General features: G+C 39.5%; 1 protein-coding gene across 1 annotated transcript in view; it reads right to left on the minus strand.

Moving 5' to 3' along the window:
* GLB1 (galactosidase beta 1) overlaps window positions 1-18,224 on the minus strand; it is a 48,457-nt gene that overhangs the window by 21,640 nt on the left and 8,593 nt on the right. Inside the window, exons 2-10 of the mRNA XM_049817229.1 lie at window positions 14,452-14,621; window positions 7,449-7,599; window positions 7,093-7,153; window positions 6,175-6,269; window positions 4,141-4,321; window positions 2,887-2,945; window positions 1,886-2,007; window positions 1,748-1,788; window positions 1,159-1,271 (exon numbers count right to left, since the gene is read on the minus strand). Of these exons, the coding sequence (XP_049673186.1) occupies window positions 1,159-1,271; window positions 1,748-1,788; window positions 1,886-2,007; window positions 2,887-2,945; window positions 4,141-4,321; window positions 6,175-6,269; window positions 7,093-7,153; window positions 7,449-7,599; window positions 14,452-14,621 (993 nt within the window). The remainder of the gene's footprint in view (window positions 1-1,158; window positions 1,272-1,747; window positions 1,789-1,885; window positions 2,008-2,886; window positions 2,946-4,140; window positions 4,322-6,174; window positions 6,270-7,092; window positions 7,154-7,448; window positions 7,600-14,451; window positions 14,622-18,224) is intronic.

Consider the following 18,224-nt stretch of genomic DNA (forward strand, 5'->3'; position numbering starts at 1 on the left):
TTCAGATCTTATCAAGGCACTCTCACTGCACTAGAACACTACTTACATTTCAGATAGGGATCTTGCCTTGAAGAAAACAACTCAAAAACAGGAAGTTTGGGAATTTCTCTGGTGAGAAAAGCTGCATCAGGACAGGAGGTTCCCCTTGAAAGGCTATCAAAATTATCCCATCAACAGAAAGCTTAGGGGCAGTGGAGAAATTGAAGAACATGATCCACAGCAGGCCTTCCCCAGGTATGGAGATAAAGGCATGCTCAACCCTAGAGAAAACGTAATACATTTTTGGGAGATGTATTCCCATCAAAAAGCTGTCTTTTAGCGAATAGGAATGTTGCTGGCATGCAACAGGACAGCAAGTACAATCCTAAGCCTTGGGATTCCCATGGAATCTGTTTTTAAGCCTCATCTGAATGGCCTCCAATGCAAGGCTATTCAAAATCCAGATGCAGGTTCTATGTTTCACTTCAGTCTCCAGTTTGTAGAGATACTGTGCATTTTTACAGCAAGGCAAAGCTGGTCCCACTCACTACCTACAATTTGTGGCATCACAAAAACAAGATGTGCTCATTTGGATAAGCACACTCCTCACAGAGGCCCAAAACTACAACATGAAGCTTGGGATACAGACAGCCAAAGCACTAAGCTGCAGTGCATATCAGGCTGACATCGAGTGATGAGCCTGAGCTGACTGAACAGCTCATCGATGCTGCAAGGGAAAGAGCTCTGATCACTCCTCCTCCATCTCTACTCCCAGCCAAACCCTCCCTGCCTCCCTCTGCTACTGTTGTGCCAGCACTGGCTCTCATGCGACTGAGTGAGTCGATTCAGCTTACTGACCTTCAGCTGAAAGAAAACAAACACAGCAAAAAAGGAGAGCTGAATCATTGAGGTGTCAGACCTACACCTACCTGTACTCCCTCCTCTGAAAGGAAGGAAGGAGCCATCGCGACAGAAAGTATAGTCAGAGAGGTGCAAGATCTTTCCCTTTTTGTAACAACAAGTAGTTAGGTTGGCCTAATCGCGTTGTTCTACTTCCCTTCCCTTACCTGCAGAATGCAGTAAATTCAGAAGTAACTTAAACCAACACAAGAGTGAGAGTTTGCCATACACCAGCGATGTTTCAAAGACCCATTCTAAATATGTCATGGGGACACTCACCATACCAATGACTTCCCTCAAGGCAAAATATTTTTCTGTCAGATCTCCCGCTTCACTCAGTGGAGCATCATAGTCATAACTAGTGGGCTGTGGCATATAGGGCATATTAGCACCTAAGGGAGGGGGAAGAAAAAAAAAAAAAAAGGCACTAGAAACAGTGGAAGAGTTGGTTTTTTTCAAAGGTATCGACTTTCAGAATTCTCTCCAATCACAGCCAGACTCTGCTACATTTTTAGATTCAACATAGGCCTTTGTATTTGGGATTTGGCATAGAGAAACTATTCCTGATGGAGGACAACTTCCTTCTGAGCTCACACTGCTCTGTTATACAGTCTTCAGAAATATTCTGAAGCAAAACAAATTTATCCATGTTTCAACCGTTTCACAGGACTGGGTGAAGCAGAATTAGCCTTTGCAAAGATAAATACCATGTGGATTTAGTACATGCTGGTAATAGACAGAGAACAGCTAGTGCAGTCATCTTTTGTCATGTGAAAGCAGGCATAGCTTATTCTTTCACAGAATACATTACTACCTAATTCATAAACAGCTTTCCTACATCATTAGTATCATTTAAACAATTTCTTACCATTCCAATAGGCAAAGTTAGTCCCACCTATAAACATGTACCTAAAAAGGAAAAAAAGCCATCCACTTAAATCAGGTTTTGCTGAATTGGGAGGAAAAAAATCCCCCCCAAATTTACCTCTACTGAACACACACTTACAGGTTAACATTAGCGCCACGTGCCAGGATTTCATTAAGTGTTTTAGCTATAGTTTGTGCAGGCACAACAGAATGACGGTGTCCCCAGTGATCCAACCATCCAGTATAAAACTCAGAATTAACCTGAAAGGAGGAAGGGCAAAAGAGGAAGGGAAAACATGAAGAGGGAATAAGAACAGAATGAAATGTGATTTAAGGTTACTAACTGTAAGAGGGAAGGAAACATAGCACCTTGACTCATTCGAGCCATTTTTAAACTACTATAAATAAAGCAAAGTGTACACTAAGTCAGTGGTTTTCAGCAGATTACAAGTCAAAGAAATTAAAGGATTGTTTCAATAATTTTATAGGGACACTTTGAAAATAATTGGTTAAATACCAAAGAGCATGGATTTCCTCAGAACCTGCCAACATGAACATGTTTCAGATGCTTGGCATTCAAATAAATGATAGAACCAAAACATTCTCTGCAGAATAGCATACAGACTAGATGTAATAAAAAATTAATCTTTTGAATACTCAAATTGCGTTCTAAACAATTTCATAGCACAGAGTTAATCTTGTACCCTCAACAGCCCTTCTCCCTTTGTCAAAAAGGCTTCCAGCGATCTCGCATCCCATTATAGCTTGTATAAAACCTCTAGGGTAGCCGAAAACAGGAAGCAACTTCTAACCTGCCCTTTTAATTTTGCTTTTAACTTCCACCCACACACGTACCTCACTAACTCATCTAATCATTCTTACTGTTTCCTGCTGCTTTGTAAACATTTGCCTCAGCAAGGAAAAATACTGAAACAAAATCAATACCTTTTGAGACTAGAGTAGTATTGGCACAACAGCAGTTAATGTGGATTTGACACACAGAGAAGCTCCTCTATTCACTTTTTCTGACTGACTTGGAAATTGTGTCTTTGTAAAACTGTCCAACACACTGTTGTCAACTCCTCTCTTAACCACTGCAAGATTAGGAATGATACAAGAAATTTAAGTGAGAAGACATACCAAAGGGCCTGTAGGTTCACTGCCCCTTTGAGCTAAGAATGCTGCTGTGACATTGCCACCTATAAGAAGATAAAAATAAAACTGAGTTGCTACATCCATGACTTTTTGGTCCTTCATTTTACTGAAAGGTGTCTTATCTCCCTTCCAACACCTAGCAAAAATCCAGACAAGAAAGTTACTTCAGAAAACACAGGAATCAGTACCTGTGATTTCAGTGTTTAAGTTGCAGAACTTACTTAAAATACATACATACATGCATGCGTGTCTTTGCTTTTGAGATACATCTTCGAAAACCCAGCTTTTCTCAGGAATAACATCCTGGCACCAAAAATGTCTGAGATGTGTCAGAATTGCTACTTGGTCATTGGAAAATATAGGTCTGGGGTTGTGGTACCAAGACTACGGGGCAGAACAGAAGCCAGGCTATCTCTTGAGTTTCACTTCTGATCACTCCTAGTGGCTCAAGCCATAGGGACCAGAAATAACTACTTCCATCAGTAGCTCATCAATAATACACATGAAAGAGTTTACAATTTCAATCTACTTGTAAGAAAACAGATTCCTGCTAAGCACACATCTTTGACTGTGGAGAGAATAATGTACAAGAGACCACATGTAAAAAATATGGAAAGATCCATCTTGGAGTTTGTTTCTTGTGCCTTAAGCCTATTTTGCCAAGTCCATGCAGTACATGAACATTTACATCATTAACTCTCCTATTCTATCAAAAGGGCACCTTCTGAACACACTACAGTTGCTTAGCCATTCTTCAGGCCTGTAACACAGCAAATTGTGGCAGTGTGCACATTTTTAACGATAATCTTCAGCAGCAATTTTTTTCCGGTAACCACTGGCTTAAAAAGAAATTAACTACAAGGGCTGGATTCTAGGGCAGAGGTCATTAAAAAAAAAAAAAACAAAACCAAACCAACAACCAAAAAACCCCAACATCAAAAAAATATTAAAACCATCAATGGAATCAATGTCAACTATTACTGCTAATTTTTAGGAGACAGGCACTATGAGCAGTGTAAATTGTTTATTCATGATTTCATGATGCAGAGAAGTGATTATGACCCTCTATCTGGGTATTTGTGGGTGATCCTTGTACGTTTAAGAGTACATCAAATATCCATAAATGTCTATTGCCCCATTTAAACAAAGCAGTCAGGCTTGTCAAGCAGTCAACTCAGTTTGTCCTGCCACAAACACACACGCAACAGAATTTTTTGGTAACAGACAGCAGTCTCCAACCTGGGGCAAAGTCCACTGTTGCATAAAGACCCTGAAGAGCTCCACATTTCAAGTGAAACCGGCTTGCACCGTCAGTTGTGAACAGCACCACCTCATCCCCAAGATACTGTCGAAAGAGCTTCAGAAGGGAACGCAGATAGTCATAGTCACAAGCGAAGTAGCTTCCATACTCATTCTCTACCTGCACAGTAAAAGCAAGTCAATAAAGCAATAGCCAATTTCAGTCTGCACCTGATATCAAAAATGAAAAGCCCAAATCCAACCTTCCTCTTCCTTTGACAGCAATGCTGAAAATGTCATTTTAACTCCAGACCTGAGAAGAGAAGACAACAGTTCTAGACACTCATTCCTCTCACCTGTATCTTACAGCGGAGAGAAATCATTGTGTGGAAGCAAGTAATTTTCCTACAGAATCGCCCTCCATGTAAAAATCTCTACCCTAGCTACTTAGCAACAGTGATCGAAACACAGTCTCTATTAAAAACAGAGCGCTATGACTCACTGTCCTGGTTTCAGCTGGGATAGAGTTAACTGTCTTCCTAGTAGCTGGTACAGTGCTATGTTTTGAGTTCAGTATGTGAAGAATGTTGATAACACACTGATGTTTTCAGTTGGTGCTCAGTAGTGTTTAGACTAAAGTCAAGGATTTTTCAGCTTCTCATGCCCAGCCAGGGCACAAGAAGTTGGCACAGGACACAATCAGGGCACCTGACCCAAATTGGCCAATGGTGTATTCCATACCATGTGACATCCCATCTAGTTTAGGAACTGGGAAGTGGGGGGGCAGGGAATCGCCACTCGGGGACTGGCTGGGTGTCAGTCGGCAGGTGGTGAGCAATTGCCCTGCGCATCATTTGTACGTTCTAATCCTTTTTATTACTACTGTTGTCATTTTATTAGTCTTATCATTATTAGTTTCTTCTTTTCTGTTCTATTAAACCGTTCTTATCTCAACCCAGGAGTTTCACTTCTTTTTCCCCATCCCACTGGATGGGGGGGTAGTGAGTGAGCAGCTGCGTGGTGCTTAGTTGCTGGCTGGGGTTAAACCACGACACTCACCTCCCAAACAGAACAATAAAACCATATAACAGGTTGTGACATGATCAAAACTGCAGCAAAATTGGACCTGCAGAACAGAGACACCTACGAGCGGCTCACGTGAACAGCAAAGCCCTGCAATGGACTCAAAAGACTGAGGGGAGAAGGACAACCCTGCTACTACTGAGAGGTACACATCTTGACCCTTTCCCAAGGGGATAGGCTTTCAAGCTCCAGATCCAATGCCACATACACCTGAAAGTTATTTCTGAAAGTCCTGTTAAAAGCAACTTATTCCTGCCAGGGAATAGTTTTGCCTAGTGCTTTTCCTCAATAGATATAATACATTGTTCAAGAGCAATGATCTTGGGCATATTATAAGAAGGGTCTCCTATCCCATCCTGTGCCAACCAGGGAGTTTTAAAAAAAATTAACACAAAGCTGTTATGGTGAAATACTAAGAATATCGAACAATCACCACTGCACCTCTGGAAGGAATTTAAGAGAGAAGCTACTCACCATGAACACACAACATTTGTGTCCTGAAACATTTACAGCTTAAGTTAGGTGCGACTAACTAAAAAGAATAAATTGAGGCCATTTTTGTCACAAGTTTTAGGCTTACTCCATACTGGTTTTGCTTCTATCTGAAGGTATCCTTATTCTCCTTTTGCCTGTCAGAGGGTTTCAGGCAATTTTAATGTATTTTGGCTTTATGTGAGAACTGACATGAAACTTAGATCTCAAAAGCTCCACAAGTTTCCTCTATTGCTTTCTATAGTTGTGGGAAACAACTTCGATAGAGCAGACAAGCGCTCTCTGAATCCTAGAAACAGTGCATTCAGTTCTTTAGGATAAAGGATTTAATCAGAATCTTAACTACCTGAAACTGTTAAGGAACATCTGTGACATTACCACCCAACACCCATGGAGTTACTGCAAGAGCAATATAAGCATCCATGCTGCTTGGGTTCGTTTGATTTTTCAGGAAGTTACCTGCACCATGATGATTGGACCTCCATTTTGATAGAGGTGAGGCCTCATCTTTGGCAAAAGGACACCCATCCATTTCTCTACTGCTGCCAGGTAATCTGTGATACACAAAGTACAAGTGTTCCACAACTTTTCTGCTTTTTTGAAGGTTTTGTTTTAAATTATATATGGGTAGTTTTTACCTAGTGTTCTAAGTAAGTATAACTGAACAGAATTTAATGAACTGATGTGCTGTTATACTCGTTCATTAATGTCAGCTTCCAGTACAGCTTACTAAAAGATAAAACATTTAAATACTGATGAACTTTGAAAATCACCAGAGAGACTTCAATATGTCTCACACAGATTGTCTTAATACATTTCAGCAGGAAAACAAATTAAAATGTTGCTATGTGTACTGTTTTTTAAATAGGTAATTTATCCCAAAATGAGCAGAACTGAAGTCAGATATGATATATATCTTTGTCCCCTAATACACACTCCAATAACCACATTAATCTCCTGTCTCATCTCATCCTTCTGTGTCTGGTCCATGACTAGGTAGCACACGAGAACGCTGTAACTAGTTCTGAAATTACATGCACACTGACCAGCCAGGAAGGATTCCCACAATGAGTGGCCAGTCAGCAGCTGCAAAACCAAAAAACTCAAAGCTGAGAGCTATCTGTCTTTTCCTCAATGGTGACAATGATTTCTCTCTTGGCACTAATTTTCATGAAATTTGTTAATACCTTGGAAACTTTCTACCCTACTTTGTTCATTCTAGAAGTGTGCCTTCAAGAATTATATAATTAACAGTACTGAAGATTCTACTCACAAGATAACTTAAGCTGAAATATGAATTAACTAGTAATGGCCTCAAACAGCAAAGTTGCCTTGCTGCTGAAGTGTATTTTTACTAGTACTTTTTGATGCCTCTACCTGAATCAGAAGACCTGAGAACAATAGATTTCTTCTCCAACAGCCATGCAGGAAGACCTCCCTGGAAAAAGAAAAGGAATCAGTCAGTGATCACTCTTGGGAAACATAAGAAGAATTTAGCCTATTATCAAAACATATACTGAGACCTGAAGATTGATTTTCTACAAGTAATAATTCCCAATGAAAAAAAGAAATACAAAGTATGCGTTGTAAGAAGACACTTAAGATGCATGGACTAATACGCTAAACCAAAATTCTTGTCCAAGGATACACAAAGTACATTTGTCTACTTTAAGACAGAAATCCTTGCATTAGATTTACCCCAGAAATGAGGTAACTGTTACAAAAGGCTGTACCATGTCCCATTCTGCACAGATGTAAGGTCCAGCTCTCAGGATAACCAGCAAACCAGTATCGTTAGCAAGCTGCAGGAAATACTCTAGATCTTTGTCACCAGAAAAATCATACATGTCCACCTCGGGTTCATGGTAGTTCCACGGCACATACCTATGAAGAGAGAAGATCACCTTCCATTAGGAAACCAAGACTAAACCTGATCTCCAAATAACAACTGCTTGTACTACATACCCCAGAGATCTGTAATGCTGAACTGATCTTCAGTTCAGTAAAATAAAAGAATCACTCTAGGGCCCTTCTTCTGTGAGGTACTTCATATGGCAGAAGGTGTTAAAATTAATACTGAAATAAGGCTTAGTACTTTGCAGTATGTCTACAGGAGTCCATACCAATGCAAGAACAGGTTTCGGTAGTGCCATTTTGAAACCATGATGTCTGTTCCAAAATTTAAGTAGTTAACAGTTTTAATGTTAGCAAGTCAGCTGCCAGTTGTATAGAGGTAGGAGGTTTGTGAAGAGATGAATACTGTAAACCACTCACAAAAGGAGGTGGTCAAGAACAAGCTTGCCCAAAAACAGCGCATGACCCTTTGTGAATGGATCACCCATTTCGCACAGGGAACACCAGCTAGGCTGACAGGTCCATGCTGCTGCCACTGCAAAGAGTTTAAAAACGTCTAAGCCTCAAATGATATTGCATCTAGGTTCTGAAAGTTTTCATTGACCAGGAGCAACCCCTGTTCTGGAAAACTAGTGTGGGAAAAACGGTCAAGTTAGAGGATACTAAAGTGCCCAAGAGCCTGGACAAAGTAAAACTTCATTTCAACCAAGTAATAAAGCTGCCAAACAAGCAGATAACTACTTGAAAGAACACCTCTCTCCTGCTTCAAGGTTAGGAAACTACAACTTCATCACAGAACATCTCACAGAAGAAAAAAAAAAAACAGCCTTGGTTGCAGGACAACAAAGAAGCGTGTTTATCTACCAACTACTATGCGTAGCATTGTAGCTTATGGACCATGAGAGTTTTGGCTTGGAATAGTACTAAGTGGCAGTCGTAGCATGGACAGACATTAAAATTAGGGATGAGTACAGCCTGAGCAAAGATTCAAGAGAATGGGAAAACTCATTCTCCATGCATTTACTTTTTTTGCACGTAGGCTTGCAATCTCGAAGACAACTGTTGCCACTGTTCCAGAGAGAACAAATTTGAGAAAAATCCATAAAACCAAAACTGTGGTTAGACAAGCAAAGATCCTCTCAGGCAATGCTTTTCATACTGTCTGGGTTTGTTTATGTGTTCCAGAGTTAATTTTGTAAGAACTACCCAGGAGGGAAAGAAAGTGCAGAAAACACTGCTTTCAATAAGCAAGAAAAACAGGAACCCTCACGTGAGCACACTACTGAAATGGCCACACTCAGACATACATGTACTTGAACATCAAATACAAACACTACAATCTTTCAGCAATGTTAGTTAATATTATAGCCTCACAAATGCCAAAATCTTAAGCCCCTGTTTGAAAAAATTAAGCTTAAAATTTGTATGCCGGGATGGAGTCAAAGCAACACACTCAGGCATCAAAATGCAGATTTTCCCCTCTAGGTAGCGTATTTTATTTCTTTGTCAACCTGATCTAATTGTTTCTGAAGCACATGATTAACCCACTTGTAGAACAAGCTACATGTACATTTAATGACTATATAAACCACGTGAAAATACATTCAATGTTAATTTAATTTTGTGCTCTTTGTCTAGATTTCAAGCAGAGGAGCAAGCTGACTGCTGACATTCAAGATAAAAGTGGATAAAGTAGAAAACTATTTAAAACAAAAAAATTACCAACCTACCTCAAAAGAAGCCAATACCATAGTATCAAATTGTGCTTACTCTCCCTGTTCCGTATACCATTATCCAGGTTATCACTGCACAATAATTTTGGTTTGCTCTAAGCCATTAGAGCTATGTTATTTTCAAAACTATTGCTTAGAAATACAGAATTACTTTAAGTTATATATATATGACTATGGATTTGTCAAGGACAGATAAACCTAACTCCATTTGTTCACAGGAAAGTTTTCCTAAAGAATTAGAGGAAAGGAAAAAAAAAGGTAGTGTCTCTTGACTTAGCAAGGCTTTTGGTACTTTACTGTATGACATCGCTATAAGCAAACAAGTTTAAAAAAAAAAAAAAAAAGAGGCTAGTTGGTATAACATTAACATAGAATAAAAATTAACCACAGAAGAACGACCCACAATTTGCTGGGAAAGCAAGGGGATATTTTGAGGAGCAGGCCAAGTCTCTTTGGTAGGTCTAACTATATCCAAAGCTTTTATTGACATCTAAGTGATATAATGCACAGCATGCTTTGCAAATCCATCAGTGAACATGGTCAGGAATGTAAATGCTCTTAACTAATGAGCAACATGGTCTGATATCAACAAGGAATTAAGAGTTACCACTTTTTAATTCTCTCTTGCATAGGAAAAGGCAAAAAAATACAAAATGAGAAGGACAACACATGGAAGTGGTATTAATAGGAAAAGGGTCTGCAGGTTCCACTAAAAGTATCATCTGACTATGAATCAACAACACAACACTGCAGTAACAGGCAAAGCTCTTTCTGGGAGGAATTAACAGGCGTGTTGATGTAGGAACTCATTCATTGAAAAATGCTTCCAGCAGAGAGCTGCACCTGTTTAAGCTAAATAAAGATGACTAGATACTAACTTCATAACAGTTTCTCACTGCCTAAAATACTACTACAGAAAGACAGCAACTGCTTATACTCCTTTCTCTTTAGGCTACTGAACAAGTTGTAACTACAGGTTTATATGAGAAACAGATTCTAGCTGTAATTTAACTACACCTTGTAACTTGTTAGTTATGAAAATAAACACATGGGAGAGTTTTATGAACTTGTTCTAGAAACAAGTCTGAAGGTCTAAATATGCTTAATAGTGTCTTAGGTAAGGACAAAAGGGTTTCTCCAGATCCCTTACACTCAAGATGGAAGAAGACAGAAAAATTCTTCCAGAAACAGTTTTAATTTATGTCCCATGCTTCCCCACAAGGCCATAAAAAAAACAGATTTTAGTGGAGAAGGGAAGAAAGTTAAGAAAAAAAATATGTGCAAAATGCTTTCTTACAGAATGAATCATGATACAAACATACTTTAAACACTGGTGTAAAAATTATTACTAATACACTTTAATCCCCCAGTATATTTTATATAGCTAGCAATGGCCTCAAATTAAATCATTTTACTTTGAAATTGTTATTATAAGCAAGTGTAATTCCTATATACCATTGTACAAATTTATAGTCAGTTGTTAATGCTGCAATCCTTTAGCTACAGAATAATGGATTTATAAAGGAATGCCGTATTCCTTTTTCAAACTTGAAATGTGGTACTTCTGTATTTGAGTAATAGCATTTTCTCCCCATTTACATACAATTTCTAAGCTTTATCCTATAACCTTCCTTTTCTTTAAAAGTCAGTTTTCCTCTCCTATTTCAGAGACATATCAACAGGCAAAAAAGCCCACTCTAATTACCTTAATGTACAGGATAATTGTCTCTGTAATACCAGGGGTTTGTGGGTTTTTTTAATATTGTAAAATTAAATAGCTTGCATTAATTTAATAAATACATTAGCATTTTATACATGCTAGTTAAATTACACATTTATGAATCTTTAGAAAAAGTAAATTGTGCTTACTTTTTATTTAATAGATATTCTGAACAGCAGCTCTTTCTTAGAGGGGGTTTCTACACGTTTACAGTTAGTCAACAAATACAGTAAAACAAATAAAATGCCAGTAAGGGAACTGCAGGTTCTTCCAGGAAGCCTCTTCACTGATCTGTAAATATTTAGCCCCATCTAGTGGTTAATTATTTATCTCCTCCATGCCAAAAAAAAAAAAACAAACCACAGACTTTCAGTCCTTTCCAGATGCCTTTGACAGCATGTTTCTCCTTGGCAGGAACAGCTGAGGAACTGCAAACAAGGACAGTTGCCCTTGTGTGACCAGATGTGTCTGCATGCTACCCGCTGTGGTTGGGAGTGGAACTCCTAGGTACGACTTCATCATCTGCTGGGATGTCACACCAACCATTACATCAAATTTGAGCCTGCTATTTGGAAGGTTTAGGCCTTGATATTTTAAGCTTTAATGGAAGATCAAGCTTCCTGTCACCTGTTTTCTCATATTCTGTTATTGCTTAGATGTTTCCAGGCACAGATGGTTATATAAATATACTGACTTCACCCATTCAAGAGTTCCAGACAAGCTGCTGACTCAGTCATTAGCTGAACAGCTCATCAAGGCATAGCAAGTCTTTTGGAAATGAGGCTGCAGAGAACAGAAAGGAGAGCAGGTCTGGCTTGCTTTGACCATAAAGTATTTACAAGGACAATCCTGTAATAAAAGGATCCTGTTTCCCTTGAAGTGGTAAGCGTCGCTGGGAGCACCTTGATAAGAACACGGAAGGTTCCCGTATTTCAAATTACAGCAAGACCCTTCCCTGCCTCATGGGAAAAACCCCAAGCAGCAAAATCACAGTCTTCAGAGGTGGTCCTGAGGTTGGGAGTCCAACTACAACATCCTGCCAGGAGGTCTGACAGTGCTGCTGCCCATTCCAGAACGACTTTACACAACTGGTATCTCAGTCCCTTACTAATAGTTTTACTGATCCAAGAAGGAATAGGCACAAAAGAGAAAAGAAAACCACAACTAAATCATCATCTAGACCAATTTCCATTTTTACCAAAGCCACACAAAATCACAGCAGAATTGTTTTGGGGTAACATGAAAATTTATTGCTTTATCTCAAATAATCAAGAGCAGTAAGGCTTGATCTGCAAACTTCAAAGAAAAAAAGGGGTTTAGTATATGGTTTTGGTTTGGTGGGGTTTTTTTCAGCATCGAGAGAGAGAAATCAGTGTCAAGTGGAAAGACACATAGACTTGATTCTTGTAGAAAATGCAAGGCACAGGGGTACTTTCTGCATGTAAGATAGCTCCTAAATTTATATCTTTCACCATAGCAGGAAAAAATCCAAAGGTAAGCAATGACGTGGGAGAAACTTAAAGCATCCCAGTGTGCTCTACAAAAAGAAAACAAGGTTGTAAAAAACCTGTTATCTGTCATCTGTGATCCAGCAACAACACCTAAGGCCATAGGTCACATAACCACAGGGCAACACTTGCTGCCTGCACTGTACAACTTGGGTCTCCCAAGACTGACAGAGAACAGTTGACACCAGCAACGCAAGACAATCTCCACTCCTTCCTGCACAGCAGAGGGACACTAGTGCAAAACAGTAAAGCACAGATTAAGAGATCTCAATAAGTTTAAAAAAAAAAAAAAAAAAGGGGGGGGGGGGGAAGGGGAGGGGGGAACCTTGTTAGCAGGACCTTACAAAGGAAGGAGGAAGCCACGGGGGGGGGGGGGGGGGGGGGGGGGGGGGGGGAACAAAGATTCCTATCTCAAAATACCAGTGATGTAGCAGAGACACGAACAGGCAATTTCAAAGAGAAAAGGAAGGGACTGGTTGAAAAAGCTGGAAATGCACAGAGGGCACTGAAGATATATGTGTGTTGGGAGGAGGAGGAAAATAAAGAGACCTAAGGGAAATATGAGACACTATGGCTTGTAGGAGTCACAGAGCCACTGTCAGGACCTAGGCTGATCTTCAAGCCAGACATCAAAAGGTATAATTTTCAGGTCCCTTTGAGATTACTGGAATTGCCCATGTAATTTTTTTTTTTTGCTGCAATAAAAGTAACTCTGTCCTGAGCAAGTGTGTTACTTAATCCTCTTGTTCTTAAGTTCTATCTTCCCTCACATCACATAATTGCTTTATTAGAATACAACAAAAACCATCCACCAAACAAAAAGTCACTACATCATCACAACACAGGGAAGAGTTTTAAGACTTAAAAAAAAAAAAATAGAGTGCCCTAAATTTGGAAAAAAGCTACTTCTCTTCTTTCCCTGCCATGTGTTCTTCACATACTAACCCCTACTAATCACATCTCCAAGTGCCCAAGTGTACAAGGCAGCCCTGCAACTTGCAGGTCAAACAAAATACAGATTTCAAGGGAGAGGAAGGAGAGATGGTGCAACACACCCGCTGAGCAAAGTGTTCTCGCCTACAGGCTCTGCATGGCCAGAACCAATGCTGTCTGGCAGTCCATAGCACACAAGCAGGCTGTTTCAAAGAGAAGCTCTAAGCCTTGTAATGATTTAGGAAAGAAAAAACAAACACATTTGGAAATTACAACCACTGCTTGAGAAGACTGTGCCTTACAGTTTTCTACCACTCTTCTTCCCTTGTCAGGAAGCTTTAGCAAAAATAAGAGTAAGCTGCATTTTTTTTAATCAGTGCTTCACCTGTTGTAGTAAGTACACTACCAGGTAGGAAAGACAAGAAAGATGGACTAAAGGTTTGGTACATGCAACTGAAACCTGTTTAAATGGTGGGGGTTTTTTTGTTTGTTTGTTTGTTTTTTAAAGAAGTACACCCAGTTCCCAACCATTTTTCTAAATTTAAACACTCCTGGTGAAATAGCTTTAAATGTTACTGCAGCCTTTGCCAATATTTTCAAGGCTTCAGGCCAATACAACCTAGGCTGTATTAAAAGGTTATTGTCCCCTCTCACTTAGTCTGACTTTTGACCAGAGATTACAATGCCCTTGGCAGAGACAAAGCACATACAACTGTTTTGTAATTTATTTCAGGTTACATTTGCACTCTGGGTTGTGAACCAAAAGGTGTTGCCTATCAGCAGGGATGCAGACTGTTAGCTATAACCTGCCCGATTGTCCCAGTCTATGCTGTTAGAGATCATCCCATACCACTCTTCACTTCTATAGAGCTTTCTCACCTACTACTTAAAAATTAATAAACCAAGTAACGATGGTAGCATTCCACTCAACTACTTCTCATACATCTCCCAGGACTACAAATCACTTCGAAAGTCTACAGTTACTTACGTTTGAATGGCATCAAGTCCTGCCATCTTCATCTTCAACAAGCGGTCTTTCCAGTAATAGCGGGGCACGCGTGAGTAGTGAATGCTACCTGAGATGTAACGGAAAGGTCTCCCATCCTTGACAAAGCAATCACAGTTATAATCAATCCCAAAACTCCTCTGGGGTATAGCCTGTATAGAAAAAAACAAAAACAAAAAACACACACACCAAAAAAAACACAATATAACATTTTTCTGCCTTGAAAGACATGGAAAACAGTCTATACAAGATCTGTGGACTGTCAACAATAGAAGGTACAATGGTGTTAGAATAACTGATGGTGAATGGCCCTCCGCTAGCTACACACAGCCCACCTGAGCCTAACACACCAAAGGACTACAATACACCTGCCAACCACTCAGCAATGACAGGATTCACTACTACACCAAAATATGCCACATGCATTCTCCACTTTCAATGAGTATGTATATATATATATGTAGTACCATCTTTCTACAGTTTGAGATACATTTTGCAGTTGCTCACGCCAGTACAAATCATGAGGAATTAATTAAGGGAGATTTGGTGAATGCCAACACTTTGCACTCAATGCTGCAATCTAATAAACTGCTAGAAAACACAACCCTAATTCCAACTTAATGTCACACTTAAGTATAGAAGCGAAAGCCAGCTGAGAGCTCTTGAAGAACAAATACCACATTCTAAATGCTCCAGGACACTGATACATACATGTTTGAAAGCTTAGTTTCCAGTAAGTATAAAACTGTTTGATAGATCAGTCTGGTGAACTGCATACATTTATGTAAATCACTAAAAATTAGCCATTTTTGGAGAAAGTCCTACTTTCAGTACTTTTCCAGCTAAGCACAGCCAAAACAGTCAACTCAAAAAAGAAGCAGGTAAATTAAGAATAAGAATCTGCACTTCCTGGCCATAAGAAAAGTACCTTAACTTCAAGAGCATAGGATTACTCCTCAAGTAAGCCTATGATCTTAGTAAGATTTATACTACTATGACCAACAGCAGTACTTCTTTTGCTTGTGAAAAACAAGGAAAAACAGAAGACCTTTTGTTAAGTGCCTGGCCCTATGTCTTTAAGAACCGTTTTGTTTTTTTTAAGCAAACCTTAACATCTCGCATCTCACACCTCTCATGTATCTTTGGCATCCCTGTCACCAGTACTGCTTTTGTCCTCCACACACCACTCAGTAGTTAGTTGTTTGTCTTCATGTTCTATGACTTCATATTTGTGTTTTATCAGATTCATTACTGAGCACATTAAAAAAAATTTCCTTCAATTAAAGATCAGTAGGGATTTATGAAGTAAAATCATAAGTCAGCATATGTAATCAGTTAGGTCTCCATACCTATCAGAAAATAAGTCAGAAGTCAACCTAACAAACCTCATGATTCATTGGACATCATACTAGTCCAAATGAAACACACCTTTCAACAGTGTAAACTAAAAGCTGTCAAAGGATACTGGCCTTGTTCTTGAAAAGACAGGCTTTGGCCTGTCCCATATCGAGAACAGGGCTTAGCAATAAGGAAATCAATTACATGAAACAAAAGTGATGAAATTAGAAAGGCAAGAGAGATGTAGACCACCATATAACCCCAGGTGACCCCGACTACATGAGAACCATCCACCATCGGAGGAAATCTGCCCAAAAGTTAAGTAGAGACCAACAGACCACAGAGTTTTGAAGAACCTTCCCATGAAACCACTTCTGTCGGTTAACTGGTGAACAATTTTGTTGCAACAGTGTGTACAACTACAGAAAGAATAAAGAGAAAAGAATGGAAAAAGTGAAATACAGCAGGCATGTATAACCATAATGCTGCAAGTACTGAGACTCCTGGCCAACAACTGGACACAATTGCCAACCAAGAACATACTCTTAGTGCAACAAGAGCAAAAAGGAGCCAGTGCAATGTGTCACAGGCCAAAAGAACAAGAGTACAAACTACGGAAGAGAGTACAAAGCAAAAACACACCCTCCTGAAAACTGGAGGACAAAATTGCTGAGTAGACATGCCTATGCCTAGACTGTCATTAAAAGGAGCAACTGAGTGAGGTAACACCTTACAAACATTTGAAGACTACAAACTCCAAGGAGGAGGAAGACTACAGAGTGTTGCAACTGTGTTGCATGAGCGATTTCCTGACCTTTACATTGAGCTTAACATAAATCTTAATAAACAATACCCTAGTCCATAGTTTCTCACAGGAGCAACTGAGTGAGGTAACACCTTAGAAACATTTGAAGACTACAAACTCCAAGGAGGAGGAAGACTACAGAGTGTTGCAACTGTGATAAAGGCATTTCTTCACAGAAGACCTAAAATAAAGTTGTGGAAAATGTCTTAAATGCATATAGCAATGCAAAACACTCTGCCAACAGTGAACAAGTGGAATTATCCGTGTGGTGGACATACAACAACAGATGTGAGAAGATAACAGCCCTGAGCTGGCAGGGAAACGAGAACTGCAAGGGACTGCCAAGTATGGCATAGGGGAAGCTTTGTAAACCCTGATCCCACAAACACGGACACATTCCTAACATTACTTAACAAAGAGTTCCATTAAAGTTGAAATAAATCTTGACTCAACAAAGGTATGGACATGACAGGTCTCCACAAAATCAGGACCTTGCAGACCTAAGAAATGCAAACCAACTGCTGTGGAACAAAAGTAACTCAAAGGTTGGGATTCTCCCTGGGAAATTATGCTGTTGTAGTAAGTCCAGGCTGTTAAATCTCAAGGATATTATCACTGCAGAGGATGCACAGGTATGTACCATCTGCTTACTTTCCTTTCAATTCAAATACCTCTGACTTTTTGCTGATCTTTAATTTATAACCTGCACCTTGATTCCTGGGCATGCTGCACTAGGATGGAATTGTACTTTGTGTATCCCCAAATGAAACCATTTGCCCTTATGAACACCAAGCAGATGTTTCACATTCTTCAGATTTTTTTTACTCTAGGGCACTGTGACAAGTCGCAACATTAATGTGGAGCTGAGTGCTTCAAAACGATCATGACTAAACGAAACTCAGAACCCAGGTGCAGCAACACAATTCTGCAATACTATTTTAAAAAAGAAGAAAAAAAAGAGAGAGAGAGAGAAGCATTAGGAAAAAAAGCACATTAAAAGACCGTTATCCCTGGAAATAAAGGAGAGTCAAAATAAATTGCTGTCATTTCCCTCAAAAAGGATTTCAGCACCCTCATTTAGACGAACCACATGAAGAGGCCTATGGAAAAGACACTTGCTCCATTTATAGCAGATAACTGTTGAGAGATGACGAGCATCAAATCAACTGTTTACATAGCTCCACCCTTGGGTGACAGACATCTTTGGCAAAGAAACAAGACTTTCTTAAAACAATAAAACAATGAAAAAAAGGTATTAATTATGAAAGTCATCATCATTGAACCACTTACCATTTAGAAGCCATGCTTTTAAAGCTGTGACCATAACTGTAAGTCACCTTCCTTACACATACATTTCCTGATACAGTATTATTATGGGGGCGAGGAGAGGGAGGAAGCTTCCAGAGTACTTTGCTCTGATTCACCTCATTCATTGCCCATTGTAAACAGATTTCCCTTCGTGAACAATTACTCAACACTTTTATTGTCAGTGCATGACTCGACCCACAGCTCCCAGATGGGGGCTTGCAACAAAACCAAAACAGTTCTTGTCATGAATTTATGTCTGGCTCTGTCAATATTGTATACTCCTGGTTGTGAATACACTGAAGGA

The sequence above is a fragment of the Accipiter gentilis genome, chromosome 14 (assembly GCF_929443795.1).
Source record: "Accipiter gentilis chromosome 14, bAccGen1.1, whole genome shotgun sequence".
In the NCBI taxonomy this organism is placed as follows: Eukaryota; Metazoa; Chordata; class Aves; order Accipitriformes; family Accipitridae; genus Astur; species Astur gentilis.